Below are 20,726 nucleotides of genomic sequence, written 5' to 3'. Positions count from 1 at the left end.
CCAAGTTTTTTAGAAAGCCAATCTATATCCAACATGGCGCTGACCAGAAAACTACATCTCCCATCATGCAATGCTGACGTCTGATTGATTTTACGCGTTTGGTAGGGGTGAATGCATCTAGATAACAGCAAAACTGTGCAGAATCTATAATAAATTGATATTTGAAACATGGAAAGCTAGGGGTGGGCAACGTATTAATGCAAAAAAAAAAACTTCTGAATTTGTGCCCTACACTACATCCCTAATGTTGACAGCTCGTTGCCTAGGTTACCGACCACCACTCTCCACTTTGTGTCCAGTGACTAGGCTGTAACATCAATCTGTGGCCAGGACCAGGGAAAGTGAGCTTCAGCTTAGGTCATAGATGGTCCCAGGGCTTGTGGATAGTCCCTGGAGGTGTCTGTTATCTCAGCAGGAGACAAAGAGAAGCAAAGTGGATTCAGATCATCATTGCTGCGCCAATAAATATGCCAAAACGAGCACAGGGCTTTTTCAATTTGAAATATTAAACACCATATTGTATATATATATATATATATATATATATATATATATATATATATATATACACTCACCGGCCACTTTATTAGGTACACCATGCTAGTAACAGGTTGGACCCCCTTTTGCCTTCAGAACTGCCTCAATTCTTCGTGGCATAGATACAACAAGGTGCTGGAAGCATTCCTCAGAGATTTTGGTCCATATTGACATCATGGCATCACACAGTTGCCGCAGATTTGTCGGCTACACATCCATGATGCGAATCTCCCGTTCCACCACATCCCAAAGATGCTCTATTGGATTGAGATCTGGTGACTGTGGAGGCCATTGGAGTACAGTGAACTCATTGTCATGTTCAAGAAACCAGTCTGAGATGATTCTAGCTTTATGACATGACGCATTATCCTGCTGAAAGTAGCCATCAGATGATGGGTACATTGTGGTCATAAAGGGATGGACATGGTCAGCAACAATACTCAGGTAGGCTGTGGTGTTGCAACGATGCTCAATTGGTACCAAGGGGCCCAAAGAGTGCCAAGAAAATATTCCCCACACCATGACACCACCACCACCAGCCTGAACCGTTGATACAAGGCAGGATGGATCCATGCTTTCATGTTGTTGACGCCAAATTCTGACCCTACCATCCGAATGTCGCAGCAGAAATCGAGACTCATCAGACCAGGCAACGTTTTTCCAATCTTCTACTGTCCAATTTCGATGAGCTTGTGCAAATTGTAGCCTCAGTTTCCTGTTCTTAGCTGAAAGGAGTGGCACCCGGTGTGGTCTTCTGCTGCTGTAGCCCATCTGCCTCAAAGTTCGACGTACTGTGCGTTCAGAGATGCTCTTCTGCCTACCTTGGTTGTAACGGTTGGCTATTTGAGTCACTGTTGCCTTTCTATCAGCTCGAACCAGTCTGCCCATTCTCCTCTGACCTCTGGCATCAACAAGGCATTTCCGCCCACAGAACTGCTGCTCACTGGATGTTTTTTCTTTTTCGGACCATTCTCTGTAAACCCTAGAGATGGTTGTGCGTGAAAATCCCAGTGGATCAGCAGTTTCTGAAATACTCAGACCAGCCCTTCTGGCACCAACAACCATGCCACGTTCAAAGGCACTCAGATCACCTTTCTTCCCCATACTGATGCTCGGTTTGAACTGCAGGAGATTGTCTTGACCATGTCTACATGCCTAAATGCATTTGGTGCATTTACACAGACAGATTTATCTGACAGATCTTTGAAGCCAAAACCAGGCACAGACTATAAACAGGAATCACGTTATAAAGGAAAGACTGGGATTTCTCCTCTTTTTAAATCCGTTCCTGGCTTTGGCTTCCAAAATCTGTCAGATAAATCTTTCTGTGTAAATTGACCCTTACCGCCATGTGATTGGCTGATTGGCTGAGAGGTGTACCTAATAAAGTGTGTGTATATATATATATATATATATATATATATATATATATATATACACATACTGTATATACACACCATACTGTACCTATACTGTATATATATGGACTGGCATACTTACATGGCATTTTTAAAGCGAATGTACCATTAGGTACATTGCTCTTTTTTTTTTTACAGTAGTAGATCGGCACTGGTGCATGGTCCATTGGTTATAATGGAGCCGCATCACAGAGAGGACATGGTCACACTGAGGTCAGCAAGCCCGCCCCCAGTGCATAGAGACGGGCTGTACGCACACACCACATTACAGCCTGCAGTGCACACACTATATTACATTACAGCCTGCAGTGCACACACTATATTACATTACAGCCTGCAGTGCACACACTATATTACATTACAGCCTGCAGTGCACACACTATATTACATTACAGCCTGCAGTGCACACACTATATTACATTACAGCCTGCAGTGTACACACTATATTACACTACAGCCTGCAGTGCACACACTATATTACATTACAGCCTGCAGTGCACAAACTATATTACATTACAGCCTGCAGTGCACACACTATATTACAGTACAGCCTGCAGTGCACACACTATATTACATTACAGCCTGCTGTGTATACACATTACACTCTGCAGTGCACAAACTATATTACATTACACCCTGCAGTGCACAAACTATATTACATTACAGCCTGCAGTGCACACACTATATTACAGTACAGCCTGCGGTGCACACACTATATTACATTACAGCCTGCAGTGCACACACTATATTACAGTACAGCCTGCAGTGCACAAACTATATTACATTACACCCTGCAGTGCACAAACTATTATTACATTACACCCTGCAGTGCACAAACTATATTACATTACAGCCTGCAGTGCACACACCACATTACAGCCTGCAGTGCACACACTATATTACATTACAGCCTGCAGTGCACAAACTATATTACATTACACCCTGCAGTGCACAAACTATATTACATTACAGCCTGCAGTGCACACACCACATTACAGCCTGCAGTGCACACACTATATTACATTACAGCCTGCAGTGCACAAACTATATTACATTACAGCCTGCAGTGCACACACCACATTACAGCCTGCAGTGCACACACTATATTACATTACAGCCTGCAGTGCACACACCACATTACAGCCTGCAGTGCACACACTATATTACATTACAGCCTGCAGTGCACACACCACATTACAGCCTGCAGCGCATACACCACATTACAGCCTGCAGTGCAAACACCACATTACAGCCTGCAGTGCATACACCACATTACAGCCTGCAGTGCATACACCACATTACAGCCTGCAGTGCACACACTATATTACATTACAGCCTGCAGTGCACACACCACATTACAGCCTGCAGTGCACACACTATATTACATTACAGCCTGCAGTGCACACACCACATTACAGCCTGCAGTGCACACACACACCACATTACAGCCTGCAGTGCACACACACACCACATTACAGCCTGCAGTGCACACACCACATTACAGCCTGCAGTGCACACACCACATTACAGCCTGCAGTGCACACACCACATTACAGCCTGCAGTGCACACACCACATTACAGCCTGCAGTGCACACACACACACCACATTACAGCCTGCAGTGCACACACCACATTACAGCCTGCAGTGCACACACACACCACATTACAGCCTGCAGTGCATACACCACATTACAGCCTGCAGTGCACACACTATATTACATTACAGCCTGCAGTGCACACACCACATTACAGCCTGCAGTGCACACACTATATTACATTACAGCCTGCAGTGCACACACACACACCACATTACAGCCTGCAGTGCACACACACACCACATTACAGCCTGCAGTGCACACACACACACACACACACCACATTACAGCCTGCAGTGCACACACACACCACATTACAGCCTGCAGTGCACACACACACACCACATTACAGCCTGCAGTGCACACAGCATCTGGATGACAGTGCCACTGCCTCAGGAAAACCTCCATAGTCAGCCCCCATATGACAAATAAGCCATGGTATATTGTAACCATGACACAGAATAAGTATCTCAAACTCACAGAACAAACCCTGCACCATGTATTGTATAACACGTGATGTCACAGCACGATGACATCACTCACACAGCAACCTGGGCTGTCACATGACAGCAGTGGTGACAGGCAGCTCCAGGTCATAGCGACAGCCTGCAGCCATACATTGGGGGCCCAGTCCAGCTCTGGTCATGTGACTCATAAGAGCAGACAGGACAGCAGCACAGGGTAACAGCTGGAGCATGGCTGCCCATATACACACACCATAAGCATGACCACTACAACTCTCATCAGAGCCCCCTGTATACAGCAAGTGATCATTTATAATTCACCAATAATACAGTGCAAAGGTATATCCCATAAATGTACTAATTCATATGTCATCCCATGTGATCTGTGACTCCATATAAGAGACAGTAAACAGCACTGCCCCCCACATTGTACAGGGGGATACACCCACCAGCTGCACATACCTTGACAGGATCCCCAGTCAATCACTTCTTGGCGCTCACATGTAACTATCAACATCCTACTTTTCCAACTGAGCATGCGCAGTCACGCCCCCAGTACCACTGCTGCCGGCTGTGATTGGCTGTGTACAAGTAAAGCTCATGCGGCCATTTTTACCATGGGCACCTCATAGAGAAATAATAGAAAACTGCCCATAATCAATAAGAAGGCAGGATAAGCACACATAGATAACGGAGCCGTCCTATGGCATACACAGAAATGACATGGAGGCTTACCGAGCTAATAATAATGCAGACGGGTTACCATGGTAACTGTACACCAACAGCTGGTAAATAACGTGCTGGCTCTTTAAGAAGGGGCTTGGCCATTAGAGGTAAGTGATTCCAACGCCATAAAGTATAAAGAATTTTAGAAGTCATGTTGCAAAACTACAACTCCCATCATGCCTGAACAGCCAAAGCTAAAGCTTTGGCTGCCCAGGCATGATGGGAGTTGTAGTTGTGCAACAGCTGGGTTCCCTATCCCTGCCTTAGCACCTTGCTACCTGCTGCATAATTTTTCCAAGTTAATAGGCGGCTAATTACAGGAAAGCGGTTTTACATTTTTAGGCCATGTTCACATGCTGTAAAACATGTCACAGAATGGCCACTTTCTGTGATGTTTAACCTGGTCGATACTGCAGTACCGGTGGGTGAACATCACTTCTTTTTAATTTGGGTGTGCCCGTGCTCCAATTAGCAGCACACTATATAAAGTACGTCCAGAGCTGTACTTCACATTGTCTGCACAATCTATTTCGTGCGATCACTATTCAATGAATAGCGGCCGCACAAAATAAACATGTCAGTTTTCTGCGCGGCAGCATGGAATCCCGGCCGGATTGTATACAGTGTATATACACTCCGTCCGGGATTCCACAAGGATTAATGCGATCGGCCACTGTGTTTAAACAAGGGCCATTGTTGCAAACTTGCAACAACGGCCGTTGTTTAATCAAAAAATATGTTGTGTTCCCACATGGTATTTTTGCCCAGTATGTTGGTCAGTATTCTGCAACCAAAACCCGGAGTGGATGGAAAACCCAGAAAGGCTCTGTTCACACACTGTTGAAATTGAGTGGATGGCCGCCATTTAACGGCAAATAATTAGCGTTATTTCATAACAACCGCTGTTGTTTTGAAATAATGTCAGTTATTTGCCATTAAATGGCGGCCATCCACTCAGTTTTAACATTGTGTGAACAGAGCCTTTCTGGGTTTTCCATCCACTCCGGGTTTTGGTTGCAATATGAGGACCACAATACTGACTGATATACTGTGTGAGAACCCAGCCTAAGGCCGGGTTCACACTACATAAAAAAACACGGCCGTATTTCATAACAACGGCCGTGTTTGCGCAAACATCAGCCGTTGTTGCAAACACGGCCGTGTTTTTTACGTAGCGTGAACATAGCTTAATAATGTATTATGATAATCCAGATTGAATCGTCCGTTACCAGCTTGTTCAATTAATTAACATTTTCCATTTTTGGGGAAAGAAAACAGCTAAAATATTTTTTTTTACTGCTATAAAGCCTTTCTATGCCATCATCAGGACAGGTTGTTATGAAGGAAACAGTGAAGGGCATAACAAGCACAGATGTTGAAAACTATGAGGAATGGTTAACATTATTATGTAAAGAATACACTTTTTGCCCCTTTAAGCTACTTGATAGGAATCCTTCTAACCTTAGAATAAACTCTGACACGTGACAGCTCTATACAATACAGTGTGGATGGCGAGCTGTGTACAGTTGCCTTGGTAACCTGCCTGCACTATCATCAGCAGACGTGTTTTTTTATATATGTATATATAGGACGCCTCTGTTATATATATAATAGATATATATTCCTAATACATCATCGCTGTATTTTAGGCTGAATTGCAGCTTATGGGCAGATTTATATTAGTCATCTATGAGATTCCCTTGGTAAAGATGGCCACAGCAGCCTCAGCCATAGACAGCCAATCACAGCCGGCAGCCGTTGTGCTGGGGGCGTGCACACTGTGACTGCGCATGCTCAGTTGGAGGAACAGGACGTTGATAGACTGAGTACATGTGAGCACCCAGGCTGATTGGGGATCCTGTGTAGGTACGTGCATCTGGTGTATGTGCTGCTTACTGGTATAGGGGATCACAGCTTCTATTATAGGGGTGTGTTAGAGCTCAGGCTGTGTGTTTGCCTGTATTATGATTGTTCATAGTACTTGCTGTGTGCAGAAGAGCTCTGATGGGAGTAGTAGTTGTAGAGATCTTTGGTCACTAGTTTTCAGCTCTTCTTTTCACCTGTTTGTATAGATAATTGCTGTTCCCCAACCTGTGGCTCTCAGGCTTTTGCAAAACTACAATTCCCAGAATGCACTGGCAGAGGCTTTCAGGGCATACTGGGAGATGTAGTTCAGCCACTTTGGTAGATAATCCATGATGTAGTGTATGAGAATGCCTCCTCTATTAGAACCTTACTTATTTCTTGTGATCTGGTCACATATATATCACATGTATCTAGCGGCAGGAAAGCTGGGTGACAACCAATCTGGTCACCATACACTAAATAACACATAGATTACACAGGCATAGAGAGCCCAGAGCCCATACAATTAGAACAGTCAGATGTTTTATGGCTTGGGATCTGAGTGTTTGGACCCCCATGACTAGATACGGCCAGGAGAGGCGCCACCTGCGCTGAACACATTATATTATAAATCTGTGGACCCGTCCAGTCTATCAGGTCAGAAATTGTGGCCAGCCAGGAAGTATTTGACATGTGAAAAGTATTTGTAAATGACATTGATGAATTAAAAGTGAGTTCTGTTCACTATGTAGTGGTTGGGACTTGTTATTGCTGTACGGCTCCTGTTCATTTAAAAGATAGGTCACCAGTTGTATTAGCCAAGAAAACTTGATTATCCAGAATTAGCTAAATTACTTATCTACTTTCTTGCAAAAACAGCACCACTCCTGTCCTTAGGTTGTGTGTGGTATTGCAACTTAGCTCTATTCACTTCAATGGAACTGAGCTACAAAACCACAGAGGACAAGAGTGGTGCTGTTCCTGGAAGAAAGCGGCCATGTTTTTTCTATGCCTGGATAACCCCTTTCAAGAGGTTATCTGACAAAATAAAATGTGTGTTGGGGCTGGGCTATAAATTGAAGAAAAAAAACAAAAAACTTTCAGTCCCCTGATTTTAGGTCATGTTTTAAATCAACAATCAGCCGACATCATGCATGCCAGTTGATCATTAATTTAATACACAACCTATTACACAAAACGATAATCAGCCGGAACATGCGAATCCGGCCAAGTACAGCGGATAATTGCTTTATGTATCAGTACCCTTAGCCTTAAAGAGTCACTGTCGTATTTTTTTTTTTTTTGCAGAAATCAATAGTTCAGGCGATTTTAAGAAACTTTGTAATTGGGTTTATTAGCCAAATCTGCCATTATCTGCATGTAAAAAGCCTTTTCCCAGGTCCCCCCCTCCTTCCTCTTTTTCATCCACTCTGAAAAATCTGAAAATTGTGACTTGTTGCAGGAGTCGTACCCTGTCTGTTCTAGGGAGAGGGGAGGGGGGAGGAGGAAGGAGGGAGTTAGCCAACAGCAGAAAGCAGATAACAGAGGATTACAGGCACGGAGCTGGGTGACAGCTGTAATCTGAGCTCAGACAGGTCACTGGTGATGGTCAGAACAGATAACGGGTGAGGGATTTGTAGATTAACTCTTTGTTGTCCTGTTTTGGTCTTTTCTTTAGCTCTCTCCATAGGAGAACCATGAAGACAGGGGGGAGAGCTTCAAACTGCTTTTTCATGATAAAAATGCATTTTTCGGATAATAAACCCAATTACAAAGTTTCTTAAAATCGCCTGGACTATTGATTTCTGCAAAAAAAATTTCACGACAGTGACACTTTAAAGGGAACCAATCAGCCCGTTTGGGCTGATATGGTTCCCTTGAGCATTGTATAAAGCATCTGGAGCTGCCCCGGCACGTACTGTCCGCGGCCGCAGCAGGTGCTTTGTAACGGAGAAAATGACTTTTATTCCCCGGCTCGTGACTAGATACGAGCGGGGAAGTAGTCATGGTGGGCGACTCCCCGCTCTTATCTAGTCACTGCGCTCTGCCTGTCAGCGCGCTCGGCGGGATGATTGACAGGCAGAGAGGCCAGTAACAGACCTCTCTGCCTGTCAATCATCCCCTCTGAGCGCGCTGACAGGCAGAACGCAGTGACTAGATACGAGCGGGGAGCCGCCCACCATGACTACTTCCCCGCTCGTATCTAGTCACGAGCCGGGGAATAAAAGTCATTTTCTCCGTTAAAAAGCACCTGCTGCGGCCGCGGACGGTACGTGCCGAGGCCGCTCCAGGTGCTTTATACAATGCTCAAGGGAACCATATCAGCCCAAACGGGCTGATTGGTTCCCTTTAAAGCAACTCTGTACCCACAATCTGACCCCTCAAACCGCTTGTACCTTCGGATAGCTGCTTTTAATGCAAGATCTGACCTGTGGTCCGTTTGGCAGGTGATGCAGTTATTGTCTTAAAAACAACTTTTAAACTTACAGCTGTGTGCCTTACGGGCGTGGCTTAGAATATCTGTGTCCTAACTTTGCACCACCCATCCGTCCCTCCTCCCCACCCCCTTCATCATTAGGAATGCCGCTGGAACATTTTCTCCATTGCTGCACAGGTGTCTTAAAGTGACTGTACCACCAGGCCAAGGCTGAAGCACTGGAGGCGAGCCAACCCACCCTTATTGGGAGGAAACCCCCGCCCCTCTATGATAGGGTTCCATTGATTCTAATGGAGTCACGTCATGGAGGGGCTGGGGTTTCTTCCCACTGGGGGTGGGTCGGCCCGCCTCCAGTGCTTCAGCCTGGGCCTGGTTGTACAGTCACTTTAACGGTCCAGCCCATGTGCCGGGCTGACACAGCTGACGAATAGTAGGCAATCTGCCTGGAGCATTCCTAATGATGAGGAGGGTGGGTAGGAGAGACAGAGAGGTTGTGCCAGCCTAGGCCACGGCCGTTTGGCACGGGCTGCCAGTTTAAAAGTAGTTTTTTAGAACAATAACTGCATCACCTGCCGAATGGACCCCAGGACAGATCTTGGATTAAAAGCAGCTATCTGAAGGTTCAAGTGGTTTTCGGGGGGGTGGGTTCAGAGTCACTTTAACTCAACTTGTCTGAGCCAGTTTTTATCCCAGTATTGACAACAGGAAACTGTGAGCAATAGGGATGGCACCTGAGAGGGATAGATGGGTAGACTATAGGTCAGCAGACTGGAACACTCTTTAGGACCCTCATGTGTCTTCAGTTGAGAAGAATTACATTCAGTTTTGTATTTTGATTCAATAAAGAGTTTTCTGTTTAAAAAAAAAAAAAAAAGTTGTCTGTGTTCTTTTCTAGGTTCTAATTTGTAAGTATCTAAAATATTAAAAGGGACTAATGATGCTTAAAGGGGTATTCCAGAGTTGTTTTTTTTAAGAACTATGGGGGAATTTATTAAGAGTGGTATTTCATACACCACTTCACCCTTGTCTGTGTTGCAGCCTTAGAAATCTACACCCACCCGAGCTGGCATGGATTTTAGCTATAATTTTTTGCCTAGTGTACAGGCGTAATTTTATCAGATCTTGCACATGCACAATGTTGACTGAACATGTTGAAAGATCGCGATTTATGCAGTGACTGTTTGCCACGCATTGCCCTGTATAATAGGAGCTGTGGCAACAGACCACTGACTTCAATGGATGTCTTCCCCGGATTATCAGGCCATGTAATACAGCCTTTAAAGGGGATGTCCAACCCTACAAAAACATGGCCACTTTTCCCCCTACTCTTGTCTCCAGTTCAGGTGTGGTTTGAAATTAAGCTCCATTTACTTCAATGGAACTGAGTTTCAAAACCCCACCCAAACTGGAGACAAGAGTGTTGCAAAAGTGGCCATGTTTTTGTAGCGCTGGATAACCCCTTTAACCTCCACTATCACATCACAGAGCTCCTGGTACTGCTGTGCAACATTTTAATAATAACATTTTAATAATAGCTATTACACAGTTTCTGGTTTACACATTTTGATAAAGCTGCCGCAAAGTGTGTATACTTATATATACACGCACTATAGCTATTTATGTGCCAGCCTGTTATACAGCTAATTAATGGCAAATTTTACTGTGTGAACATGGCCTTTAAGAAGAAGATGAGCATTTGCAGCCCCCTTGGCAGTGGGTCATTAATAATAAATTAACCTGGGGCCATTATTCCAGAAACAATAGCATCTTATGAGATTTCCTTATGCAATCATGTGAAAAAAAATGGAGATTCTATAGATAAAGAACTTGTGGAGAGAAGGGGCCAGAGGAAGATGTCAACAATTTTTCCTGATGGACTGGTGGTGGTGGTGTCTGTCAGTGTTGGTGCTCAGACCAGCTATGAGCTATAACAGCAGGTTGCCATCTTGAATGCCATTGCTGTCTCAGACTGTCGTTTCCAGTTTCAAAGTTCTGCAGCAAAATCTGCTGCAATGCTCTGTCCTGTCACTTCCTCTGAAACTACATTCTCCCAGCGAATTTTCTTTCCGCTGTGACAATGTAGCCCCTGCCCACTAAACCCACCGCTGCTGGGCTAATACCTTACCTGTCCACGCTCCAACTTGCTTCTCTGGCTCCCTAGAATCCCGCTCAGCAAATCAGTGCTCTGTCCCGCCAAAGCCACTGATTGGCTGAGCAGGGCGTTAGGGAGCCAGAGAAGCAGACCGGAGCGCAGACAGGTAATGTATTCGCTTGGTGAGAGGAATTTTCTTTGCTTCTCCCTCCCTTACAGCCCCCAATCTTAATCCTTCAGAGCACAGCTGTCAAACCTGCTTACCGCTATATATTCCAAAACTACATTTCCCATCATGCCTTGACAGCGAACTGGAGCACAATAGGTGCAATAAGTACCTGGGCCTAGGAGTATCTACCTAGGGTAGAATGGGCTGTTCTGAGCACATCACAACCTCCATCTAATGTGCAAGAAGCTATCCTGTCTGCATGGGACATGCTGAGGAATCTGCTGTACACCATGATGTATTCCTTTGTTTCTTAAAGGAAAAGTCCGGTGAAATACAATACTTTAATAAAAATGTTTGCCAGACTTCTCCTTTAAAGCCAAGGGAGGTCCAATGTGTGGATTGGGGACCAAATCTGTGTATATACCCCCAAACTGTACCTAAGAAAAATACAATTTCTGCTGCAGAAAACAAGGCCTCATGCAAATATATATAGCTCCTGAAATGCAGAGGCAAAGATTGAAAACTTAGTAAGTCATTAGGGGTTTAAAGGAGTTATCTGGTTTTGGAAACTGTTTTATATATAATTGAAGGTATATAGAAAACAATAAAGAGCTTGTGCGTACCTCCCTGCACTCCCCTGGTGTCCTACAGTCCTCCGGTTTCCCTGCAGAATGCTCCCGCCTCCATTTCTGAGACTGTTTCCTCTCATCGGTAACTGCCCACTCAGCCAATCACTAGCAAGCTCCTGTCACAGACAGCGGGGGGAGTGCAACGAGGTAAGCATAGGCTCTTTAATATTTTCTACATACTTGCAACTATGTACTGTATAAAAAGTAGAGATGAGCGCAACTTGAGCATGCTCAGGTCTATCCGAACCCAAGCATGCGGCATTCAATTAGCGATGGCTGCAGAATTTGGATACAACCCTATGCTGTTTTCATGTTTTCCAAGACTCCCTAGGGCTGCATCCAACTTAAGCCACTGGTAGTCAATTGCCGCACACTCGGGTTGTGCTCATTTCTAACAAAAACCGCTTTGAAGCGCCGCGGTTCCGGGTGCCGCGTGTAGCCCGGGACTGCCGCTATTAGCGGGCACGGTCTAATCGCCGTGCCCGCTAATTAGCTAATCGGAGGCAGCTGTCATAGTTGACAGCTGCCTCCGATTACCGGAGGCAACCTTTCCCTGGTGTCTAGTGGGGGAGATCGCTTCTCCGCGACGTTGTCCCGGAGGAGCGATCTCCCTATTTGATGCCGCCCGGGGACTCGTCCAAGATGGCGCCGTCCCCGGCTCGGCACTCGTTTGTCTCCGGCTGCAGCAGCCGAAAGCAAACGAGTGCCTATTGATCTTTGCTGTATATCTATACAGCAAAGATCTCAATGAGAGATCAAAGTATATATACTAGAAGTCCCGTAGGGGGAATAACCCTAACCCCAGGGGGGCTTCTAGTATATGTGTAAAAAAAAAGTGTTTATAGTAAAAAGCCCCCACCCCTAATAAAAGTCTGAATCACCCCCCTTTTCCCACGTTTTAAATAAAAGTAAACAAATAAATAAATAAACATGTTTGCTATCGCCGTGTGCGTAATCGCCCGAACTATTGATTAATCACATTCCTGATCTCGCACGGTAAACAGCGTCAGCGCAAAAGAATCCCAAAGTGCAAAATTGGGCATTTTTGGTCGCATCAAATCCAGAAAAAATGTAATAAAAAGCGATCAAAAAGTCATATATGCGCAGACAAGGTACCGCTAGAAAGAACACATCATGGCGCAAAAAATGACACCTCACACAGACCCATAGACCAAAGGATAAAAGCGCTATAAGCCTGGGAATGGAGCGATTTTAAGGAACGTATATTTGTTAACAATGGTTTGAATTTTTTATAGGCCATCAGATACAATATAAGTTATACATGTTATATATCGTTTTAATCGAAACGACTTGAGGAACATATATAACAAGTCAGTTTTACCCCAGGGTGAATGGCGTAAAAACACAGTTCCCCCAAATAAAAGAAATGCGTTTTTTTTTTCAATTTCACCACACATTGAATTTTTTTCTGGTTTCGTTGTGTACCAAATGCAAAAATTCAGCCTGTCATTGCAAAGTACAATTAGTGACGCAAAAAATAAGGGCTCATGTGGGTTTCTAGGTGGAAAAATGCAAGTGCTATGGCCTTTTAAACACGAGGAAAAACCGAAAACGCAAAAACGAAAATGGGCCCCGTACTTAAAGGGTTAAAGGAGAAGTCCGGCAAAATTTTTTATTGAAATATTGTATTGCCCCCCAAAAGTTATACAAATCATCAATATACAGCTGTGCAGCTGTGGCTGCTGGAGAGGATGATGGCAGAGGGATGCTCAGTGTCCCTCCAGTGCCCTGTGTCCCTCAGTGCCCCCCGGCCATCATCCTCTCCAGCAGCCACAGCCCGCACAGCTCTGGGAGTCGGGTCGTGACATCACCATTTTATACAGGAAGTGACGCCTTGATGCAGTAGTAAGTGCAGGGAAAAACACTATGTACATTTCCTGTAATAAGTGTATATTGGGGATTTGTATAACTTTTGGGGGGCAATACAATACTTTAATAAAAATTTTTGCCAGACTTCTCCTTTAGAGGATAACTCTTTTAGCTTGGGGTAGACTTCATGTGGACATACATACGCCATAGAACAAAATCAGTTTTTCATTGACTTGCTTTCAACAGATTGCAAGTTTTTGCTTTTTTTCTTACATACACAAAGGGGGCCGTTTATGAATGGTCCGCCCGAGGCGTACGCCATGGAGAAGGTGCAGATTCGCCCCTTCTCCCTGACGTACGCCTGCCATATGCCCCGCTCGCCCAATGGACGAGCTGGGGGGGCGTGATAAGGCAGAGGGGAGGCGTGACCTCTTCCTGCACCTCATTTATCATGATTCACGCCTGCTCGCAGGTGTAAATCATGATCCAAATCTACACCTGCTGGAGGCAGCGTAGATTTGGTACATCGGGCGCAGGTTCGGGCCGGCGCCTCTTAGTGAATCCTGCCGGGGGAAAAGGGAGGGGGGGGGGCGCCTAATATAAGACCAACGTACTTGTATGCCGGTCTTCATAAATCCCTCCCTTTAGTGTGGTTTACCACATTGTTCTGTACATCAAAATTAAACATAGTGAAAAGGAAACTGCAAAACAGATGTAAAAATACAGTGTGACCCCAGATATACCTGCTTAAAATCCATAAGGAAATTTGTGCATTCAAAAATCCAACATGTGTTAAATAAAAGAAAAAGAAATCATGTATGTTACATGATTTCCATTTTTTATTAGTTCTCTTTAGGGGATACCGGTAGAGAGAATTAGATGTAAGCAAACAACATGACATATAGCAAGTAATTTCATTGCAGTGTTGTGTATCCCTATGCCGTGTTCCGATGTAATTCTCTTCTAACTGCTTCATATCCCGGTCACACGGCTTATCTAGTCGGGATGCCGGAGCTCCGATTATTGGCCATTTGAAGTGATGATTTGCCAAACTGAATGAATACGGTTTGATTTTCATAGGCTAACTAGATCATGCAAATCCGAGGGAAGCAAATAAATTGTTTTGACAAGTTAACTGAAAAAATGACATAGATGTCTAAGAGGAATACATATATGCAAACTAAGCTGTCATGTTTACAAAATGTTTTTTTTCCCCTCCGCTGGAAGAGTGCTGCGCAGAATAACATTCTATGTGATGTAATCGCAGTTATATGCTTAAAAAATGTCTATTTGACACAGCAATTTGTAGCTTCCTGCTGAATATGTCTCTATTTTACCTCCATCCCTGCTCTTGAATATGAATGATTTTACACAGCCTGGTAGAGAACGGTACGCAGCTGTACCAGGCTTCAAATTCTGTACGTCCCCTTAGTCTTATTGCAATGGGCTCAAGAGAGAAAAGCTCTATACTGAATCTAATATTAAAAACCCTGCGTGAAATCTAAAATATGCAAAATGGGTATTTAGCCATGGCTGGAGAAAACACAGAGCCATAATCTGACCATGTGCACCAGGCTAGGTTTATGTTGTATGGGGTGGAACTGGTCCCATTAAAAATACTGCTCCACACCCATTCAGCATGATCCATCTGCTATTGACTTCCATTAAAGTGGTTTACGGTCAGAAAGAACTGAAGAGCTATCCACATTCATCGATGGGTGAGGGGCTAACACCAGAAACTGGATGAGAGATGCATGGCAGTATCCATGTTTTCCAAGCTGTTCCCGGTTGGTATCCTCCCTCTGCTCGGGGCCGGCATCTTAAGGGATATGAGTGCAGATCAGTTTTGCTTCTCTCATCTCTACCTGGCACCATTCCTGATTAGCTGTTTGGCACTAGACAGTGAATTGGCAGGAAGCTCCGTTCCCTGGGTATGGCAGAAACGCTGAGCCACAACCCCTCTTTGACTCTTCCTCCATGGACGCATTACACAAAGGTAATGTGATCACTGTCACCTGTAGCACACTGTGCACACCTGGGGTCAGGTTTGGGTGTTGACCGATTTCCTTTAAATTTATAGGGGTTGCAGGATGGAGATGACTGGCAGTAGGGAAATAAAATCCACTACTTTTTCTCCTTGGTTGTTCTCCTCGGGTTCTTGAAAGTGACAACTGACTAATACAGCCTTGGCTTGATAAAGACCATAAGGTGATTAAAATGTTCCTGTGCACGATATGCAATTAATTGATGGACACCTACTTTGGATGCTGCAGGACTTTTTCTGAATTGTAAGTACTGAACCTATTGTCTGCATTGGGGATTGCAGCAGTTCCAGCACATATCCCTCACCTCTACTGTGGCCTATTGGATACATTATTGAGTGCTCTTGGACTTTATTTCACTTTATATGTGAAAATCCTTGTGGCATGTCAACATTTTTTTATAAATGACTTTTTAAGAAACGTGCATGGTTCTACCCTGCGGCATATTCTGACGAGAGATCAAATTTCAAGGGTTTTTCCCACTAAAGAAAAAAGATCTTGTACTATATACATAATGTAAAGAAGTACAAATGTGCAATTTCTATTTTTTTTATAGGTGCAAAAACTTACATCTCTGCACTGTTCTTCTTCCCTATGGATGTTATCACTTCCTGGTTACCTTGCCAAAATTGGAACACTGCACAAACTTTCCTTATCCCCATTTCTTTTATGTGCAGAGGAGAAGAACTGCCAGTACTTCCAAAACAAACCAGGGGACTGCAGTTGAACTTAGTGTATGTAGCCATGTTAGTTGATAGCCATAACCAAGGGGAACAGGTTGAAACCAAAAAAAGAAAACATAGACCTATCAATTTCCAATGATGAAAATAATCACATATAATGAAGAGCAGATAAAAAGATTGAAAATTGAAGGTGAGAAAAAATGGAGAAAAGAAGGGATAAAGGTGAAGCCCACCTCCACCCAACATACATATAGCACTAAGTGGCGTTTTGTGAGGCTACAATTAGGGATGGTTCGGATCGGGTTCATACGAACCTGAACCCTCGGTAATGATTCCCGCTGTCTGCCAGCTCCGTGCAGCCGGCGGATCCAGCGGGAGGACCGCCTGGAAAAATGGGATACAGCCATAGCCATAGGTTGTATCCCATTTTTCCAGGCGGTCCTCCCGCTGGATCCGCCCGCTGCACGGAGCGGGCAGACAGCAGGAATCCGATGCCGAACGTTCAGGTTCATCCGAAGCCGAACCTCGGCGGGTTCGGACCATCCCTAGCTACAATGTTAAAAGTCATCAAAACAAAGAAGGCACATGTGAAGTTAGGCCCTATTCACACATTCGCATTTCTGTTCGCAATTACGGACAGTAAATGGCCCCTTTCACTCATCCGTAGTTGTATACAGGGCTGTGATCCATGCTGCAAAAAAAAAAAAAAAAGGATATGAACCCTATGGGATCCGTATTTTTGCGGATGCGATCCGCAAGAAAATTCAGATCCGCAAATAGTGACCGATTTATTTTTAAAGGGGTACTCCGGCGCTGATAAAAAAAAATACAATCAATCATAAACATAGTTTTTACACACCATCCCTACTGAGTCTGTCTCCGTTTGAATTTTCCGCTTTTTTAAGGTCCCTGAACCTCCAGTTTGTGTCTTCATTTTTTTTTTCACTTCCTGGTTTCGGCTTTCCCATGATGCACTTTGTCTCCTGTGATGTGTAACTGACTCTGTAGAGCTGTTAGATGGCTAGTACCTTGCTCAGTCAATCAGGGTCATGTGACAAAGGGAGGGAGGCTGGCTTAACAGGGCTTAGACCCGCCTCCCTCTTGATGATGTCATTGTCACAAAATGGCTTCCACAGAAAAGCCTGGGGTCAAAAGTTATTAGGTAAAAATGAGTTTACTTCACTTCCTGGTGGGGGGAAAAGATAGGGAAGGGGGGCAGGTAGGTGATTGACGCACATTACACAGTTATATAACTTTGTAATGTGTTTCAATTATTGGGAAAAAGCTTCTAGCTGGAGTACCCCTTTAAGTACACATTTTCATTTTTGCGGATCAGCAAAAAATATGTATGGAATTTTGCGGATTGGGGATAGAAAATTGTAGACTCAAATTTGCAGAGTAAAAAATATACTGATGTGTGAATAGACCCTAAGTAAATATATATACATAATAAACGGTACATTTTTAGAAATGCTTTTAGGCTGAAATATGTTTGGTTTCACATAATGCTTCATGTAATGGAAAAACCTGCTTTAATAACCAATATGTGAAATAAAAATCTGGCTATACATCTGCCCATAGACCTGTACAGTATGTTTGTAGTCATTTCCATTATGGTAATCTGATTTCTGTTATTCTGAGGGTACAATTTGCTTTGTTTCTGCAGAAGCCACAATGGAGGGTGCAGAAGAGCAGCTCAGCTTTGCCTTACTGGATTGCGTGTTGGATATGTTCCCAGGACATTCAGAATGTCAACAGATTCTTAATGACATAGATGAAAAGCTAAAAGAAAATGCCCAAAGGTAAAATACAGTCATGTGTACACTAAATATAAAATTTGTTACAACAAATTTTTTTGTAATGGAAGAAGGGGGCAAGTTTTTCTTCTAGTTTTAAATTTATTTTTTTACAGGAAAAGGAGGGGGTGTAACTTTGTCCTAGGGCAGGGATAGGGAACCCTTGACACTCCAGCTGCAAAACTACAATTCCCATCATGCCTGAACAGCCAAAGCTTTGGTTATCCAGACATAATGGGGATTGTATCTGCCCATGTGGTCGAACCATTCGGCCACTTTCCAGCATCGTGCCGAAGTGGATTCTGGGAATGTCAAGGAATTAGCCACATGGTCAGTGTCGGACTGGGGTATCTGGGGCCCACCAATGAAGAACCAGTGAAAAACAACATATCAGTCAGTGTTTGTGCTGGTTCTAAAGCTGGGGGCCCACCGGAGGATCCTCTGGTCCTCTGGTGGGCCAGTCCCACACTGCACATGGTGGAATTCATGTGTGCATTGTGTATGCCGGTGTACCATCTATGGATAGTGGTCCATCTTTACTTTCTCTCTTCCTGTGATATGGCTTTTATGATGCAGCTTATATTTCCCATGATTCTGCTGGCTTTGCTGAGACAGGAGGAAAAAAAACTCTGTTACGGTTTAGCTGAGAGAGAGCAAAGTAGAAGAATCCAAAATATGGTTTGTTTTTTTTCCTTTTCTATTACTACAGTGTCAGTCCTTATTTTATAGCAGCTCATATACAGTAGGTGAAGAAGCAATTTATTTTAAGTCGCTAGTTGACTGAATGGTTAAAGCAGACAATACCCACCGTCTCCTTTAGTAAACCGATTTTATATGCCTTACTAGAGCATATTGGTTTAATAGAATGGGGCTGCTAGGGGTCCCGTGTTATGTTTTTTTTTTTCTCTCTCTCTTGCTGAAACACTGACTTGGGCAATGCATCGTTTCACTTCACTATCCACTGTCCTGAAATGTAAAACATATGTGGTCCTTTCTGCCTGACTTGTCTTCCCTTGTGCTGATCTGACTGCTGAGACCCCCAACTGATAATGAGAATGTGGGTCCCTTGTCCCCTGAGTGAACGGAGCAGCGTCGGATATGCTTGGCCAACTCTTCATTCACTTGCTATGGAGTTCTCCAAAACAACTGAGTAGAGTATGTGAAGCAGTCCTTTAGTGAGTGAACAGAGTAGTGGCTGTGCTTGTTCATTTCTACTCGGAGGACACGCCCCCCCCCTTCTTGCCAGTCTAACCACTGGGACCCCCACCAAAGAGCACAAAGTGTCATTGTCTTCCATAGTAAACTATTAGATCACATACCAAAACAGTACACCTACAGAAAGAAATAAGTGGGTTTACATTACAATTCTCTATAAAACGCCGAAAGAAAAGGGCTGAGTGAAGGGGAATTTTCAAATCTTGTTTCGACTAAAAAAAAAGAACAGGTGGGAAAATAGTATATCCATTCCATAGGCATATTTTTTACTCTGCCCAATAATTCGGTAATTCCGCTTTATCTTTTCCCTGTAGGTTATACCTATCATTTCTTATAACTAAAGAGCTCAATAATCTGTATTAAAATAGGCTTGTTGTCAAGAGCATTCGATAGCAGCAATTGAATAGCAATCTCTGTGTTTAGAGCGTAAATGGTTATTTTCTCATTGTAGTTTACTGTAAATAGAATGAGTAATGAGCCTCCCCAGAATGTGGCATTATAATAACACGGAAGCCCGGCTAGTCCTGGCTGCTATTTATTAAAGGTTCTTTATGGATTGTTGTATACAAGTCATGCTTTATGCAGGTGGATTTTAGGTGGTTGTTACTATTCCAAGTTTTTGTAGCCTTATCCTCTTTATGATTTCATTCAGCTTTTTCTTATGTCCCCCTTGAAGTAGCTTTCCTCTCACTTACTGTATGGACAGAGGCCTGGTAGTTGGTAAGGTACAGTACGATTTATAGAGGTTTTCCTATCTGAGCATGTTATCCACAAAACTGACTCCGGAATAATATGTGCACTCTAAATGCGCCATTCATTCTCTATGGGGATGTCAGAAACTTGCAAATATTAGGTGGCTCCATAGAGAATGAATGGAGCCCTGGCCTTAGACTCAGACAATATACACCATTCATTCCAGGGAAATTTAGTCTCCATTTTCATGATTTGGGGTTGGGGTTCCCAACAGTCAAACCCCCCACTGGTCAGCATATTATCCCCTGTCCTGTGGCATATCTCTTTAAATGGGCACTGTCACTAAAACAAACCTTTGACTTGTCAGCAGACATGTCAAAAGTCATTGATGAGAAAATATAGCCGGCAGCACGATCCTCTCCCCGGCCAGCCCTGCATTCCATCAGTAATTTCTGATAGACTTCTATTGGAAAAATTGACCAATTGATCATGGGGCCAGCCGGAAATTGCACCTTGCTGCTGCTATCTTTCCATGGCTATATCTTTTTTTTTTT

General features: G+C 43.8%; 2 protein-coding genes across 9 annotated transcripts in view; one reads left to right on the top strand and one right to left on the bottom strand.

Moving 5' to 3' along the window:
* Window positions 1-6,255, bottom strand: part of SLF1 (SMC5-SMC6 complex localization factor 1) — a 66,797-nt gene extending 60,542 nt beyond the window's left edge. Inside the window, exon 1 of one of the 2 annotated variants that reach the window (XM_069962925.1) lies at window positions 6,203-6,255. The gene's annotated coding sequence lies outside the window, so the exon portion shown is untranslated. Of the gene's footprint in view, window positions 1-4,477; window positions 4,532-6,202 lie in introns of those variants that run through there. The other variant, XM_069962923.1, reaches the window with a different exon arrangement.
* Window positions 4,681-20,726, top strand: part of KIAA0825 (KIAA0825 ortholog) — a 313,028-nt gene continuing 296,982 nt past the window's right edge. For 3 of the 7 annotated variants that reach the window (XM_069962918.1, XM_069962916.1, XM_069962919.1), the window contains exons 1-3: window positions 4,681-4,848; window positions 16,342-16,658; window positions 18,135-18,270. In XM_069962918.1, the coding sequence (XP_069819019.1) occupies window positions 16,604-16,658; window positions 18,135-18,270 (191 nt within the window). In that variant the 5' untranslated portion in view covers window positions 4,681-4,848; window positions 16,342-16,603. Of the gene's footprint in view, window positions 4,849-6,534; window positions 6,608-15,823; window positions 15,952-16,341; window positions 16,659-18,134; window positions 18,271-20,726 lie in introns of those variants that run through there. The other 4 variants (XM_069962922.1, XM_069962917.1, XM_069962920.1 and 1 more) reach the window with 4 other exon arrangements.

Source organism: Dendropsophus ebraccatus, chromosome 3 (genome assembly GCF_027789765.1).
Source record: "Dendropsophus ebraccatus isolate aDenEbr1 chromosome 3, aDenEbr1.pat, whole genome shotgun sequence".
NCBI lineage: Eukaryota > Metazoa > Chordata > Amphibia > Anura > Hylidae > Dendropsophus > Dendropsophus ebraccatus.
This window is presented reverse-complemented; position numbering and strand designations above follow the sequence as displayed.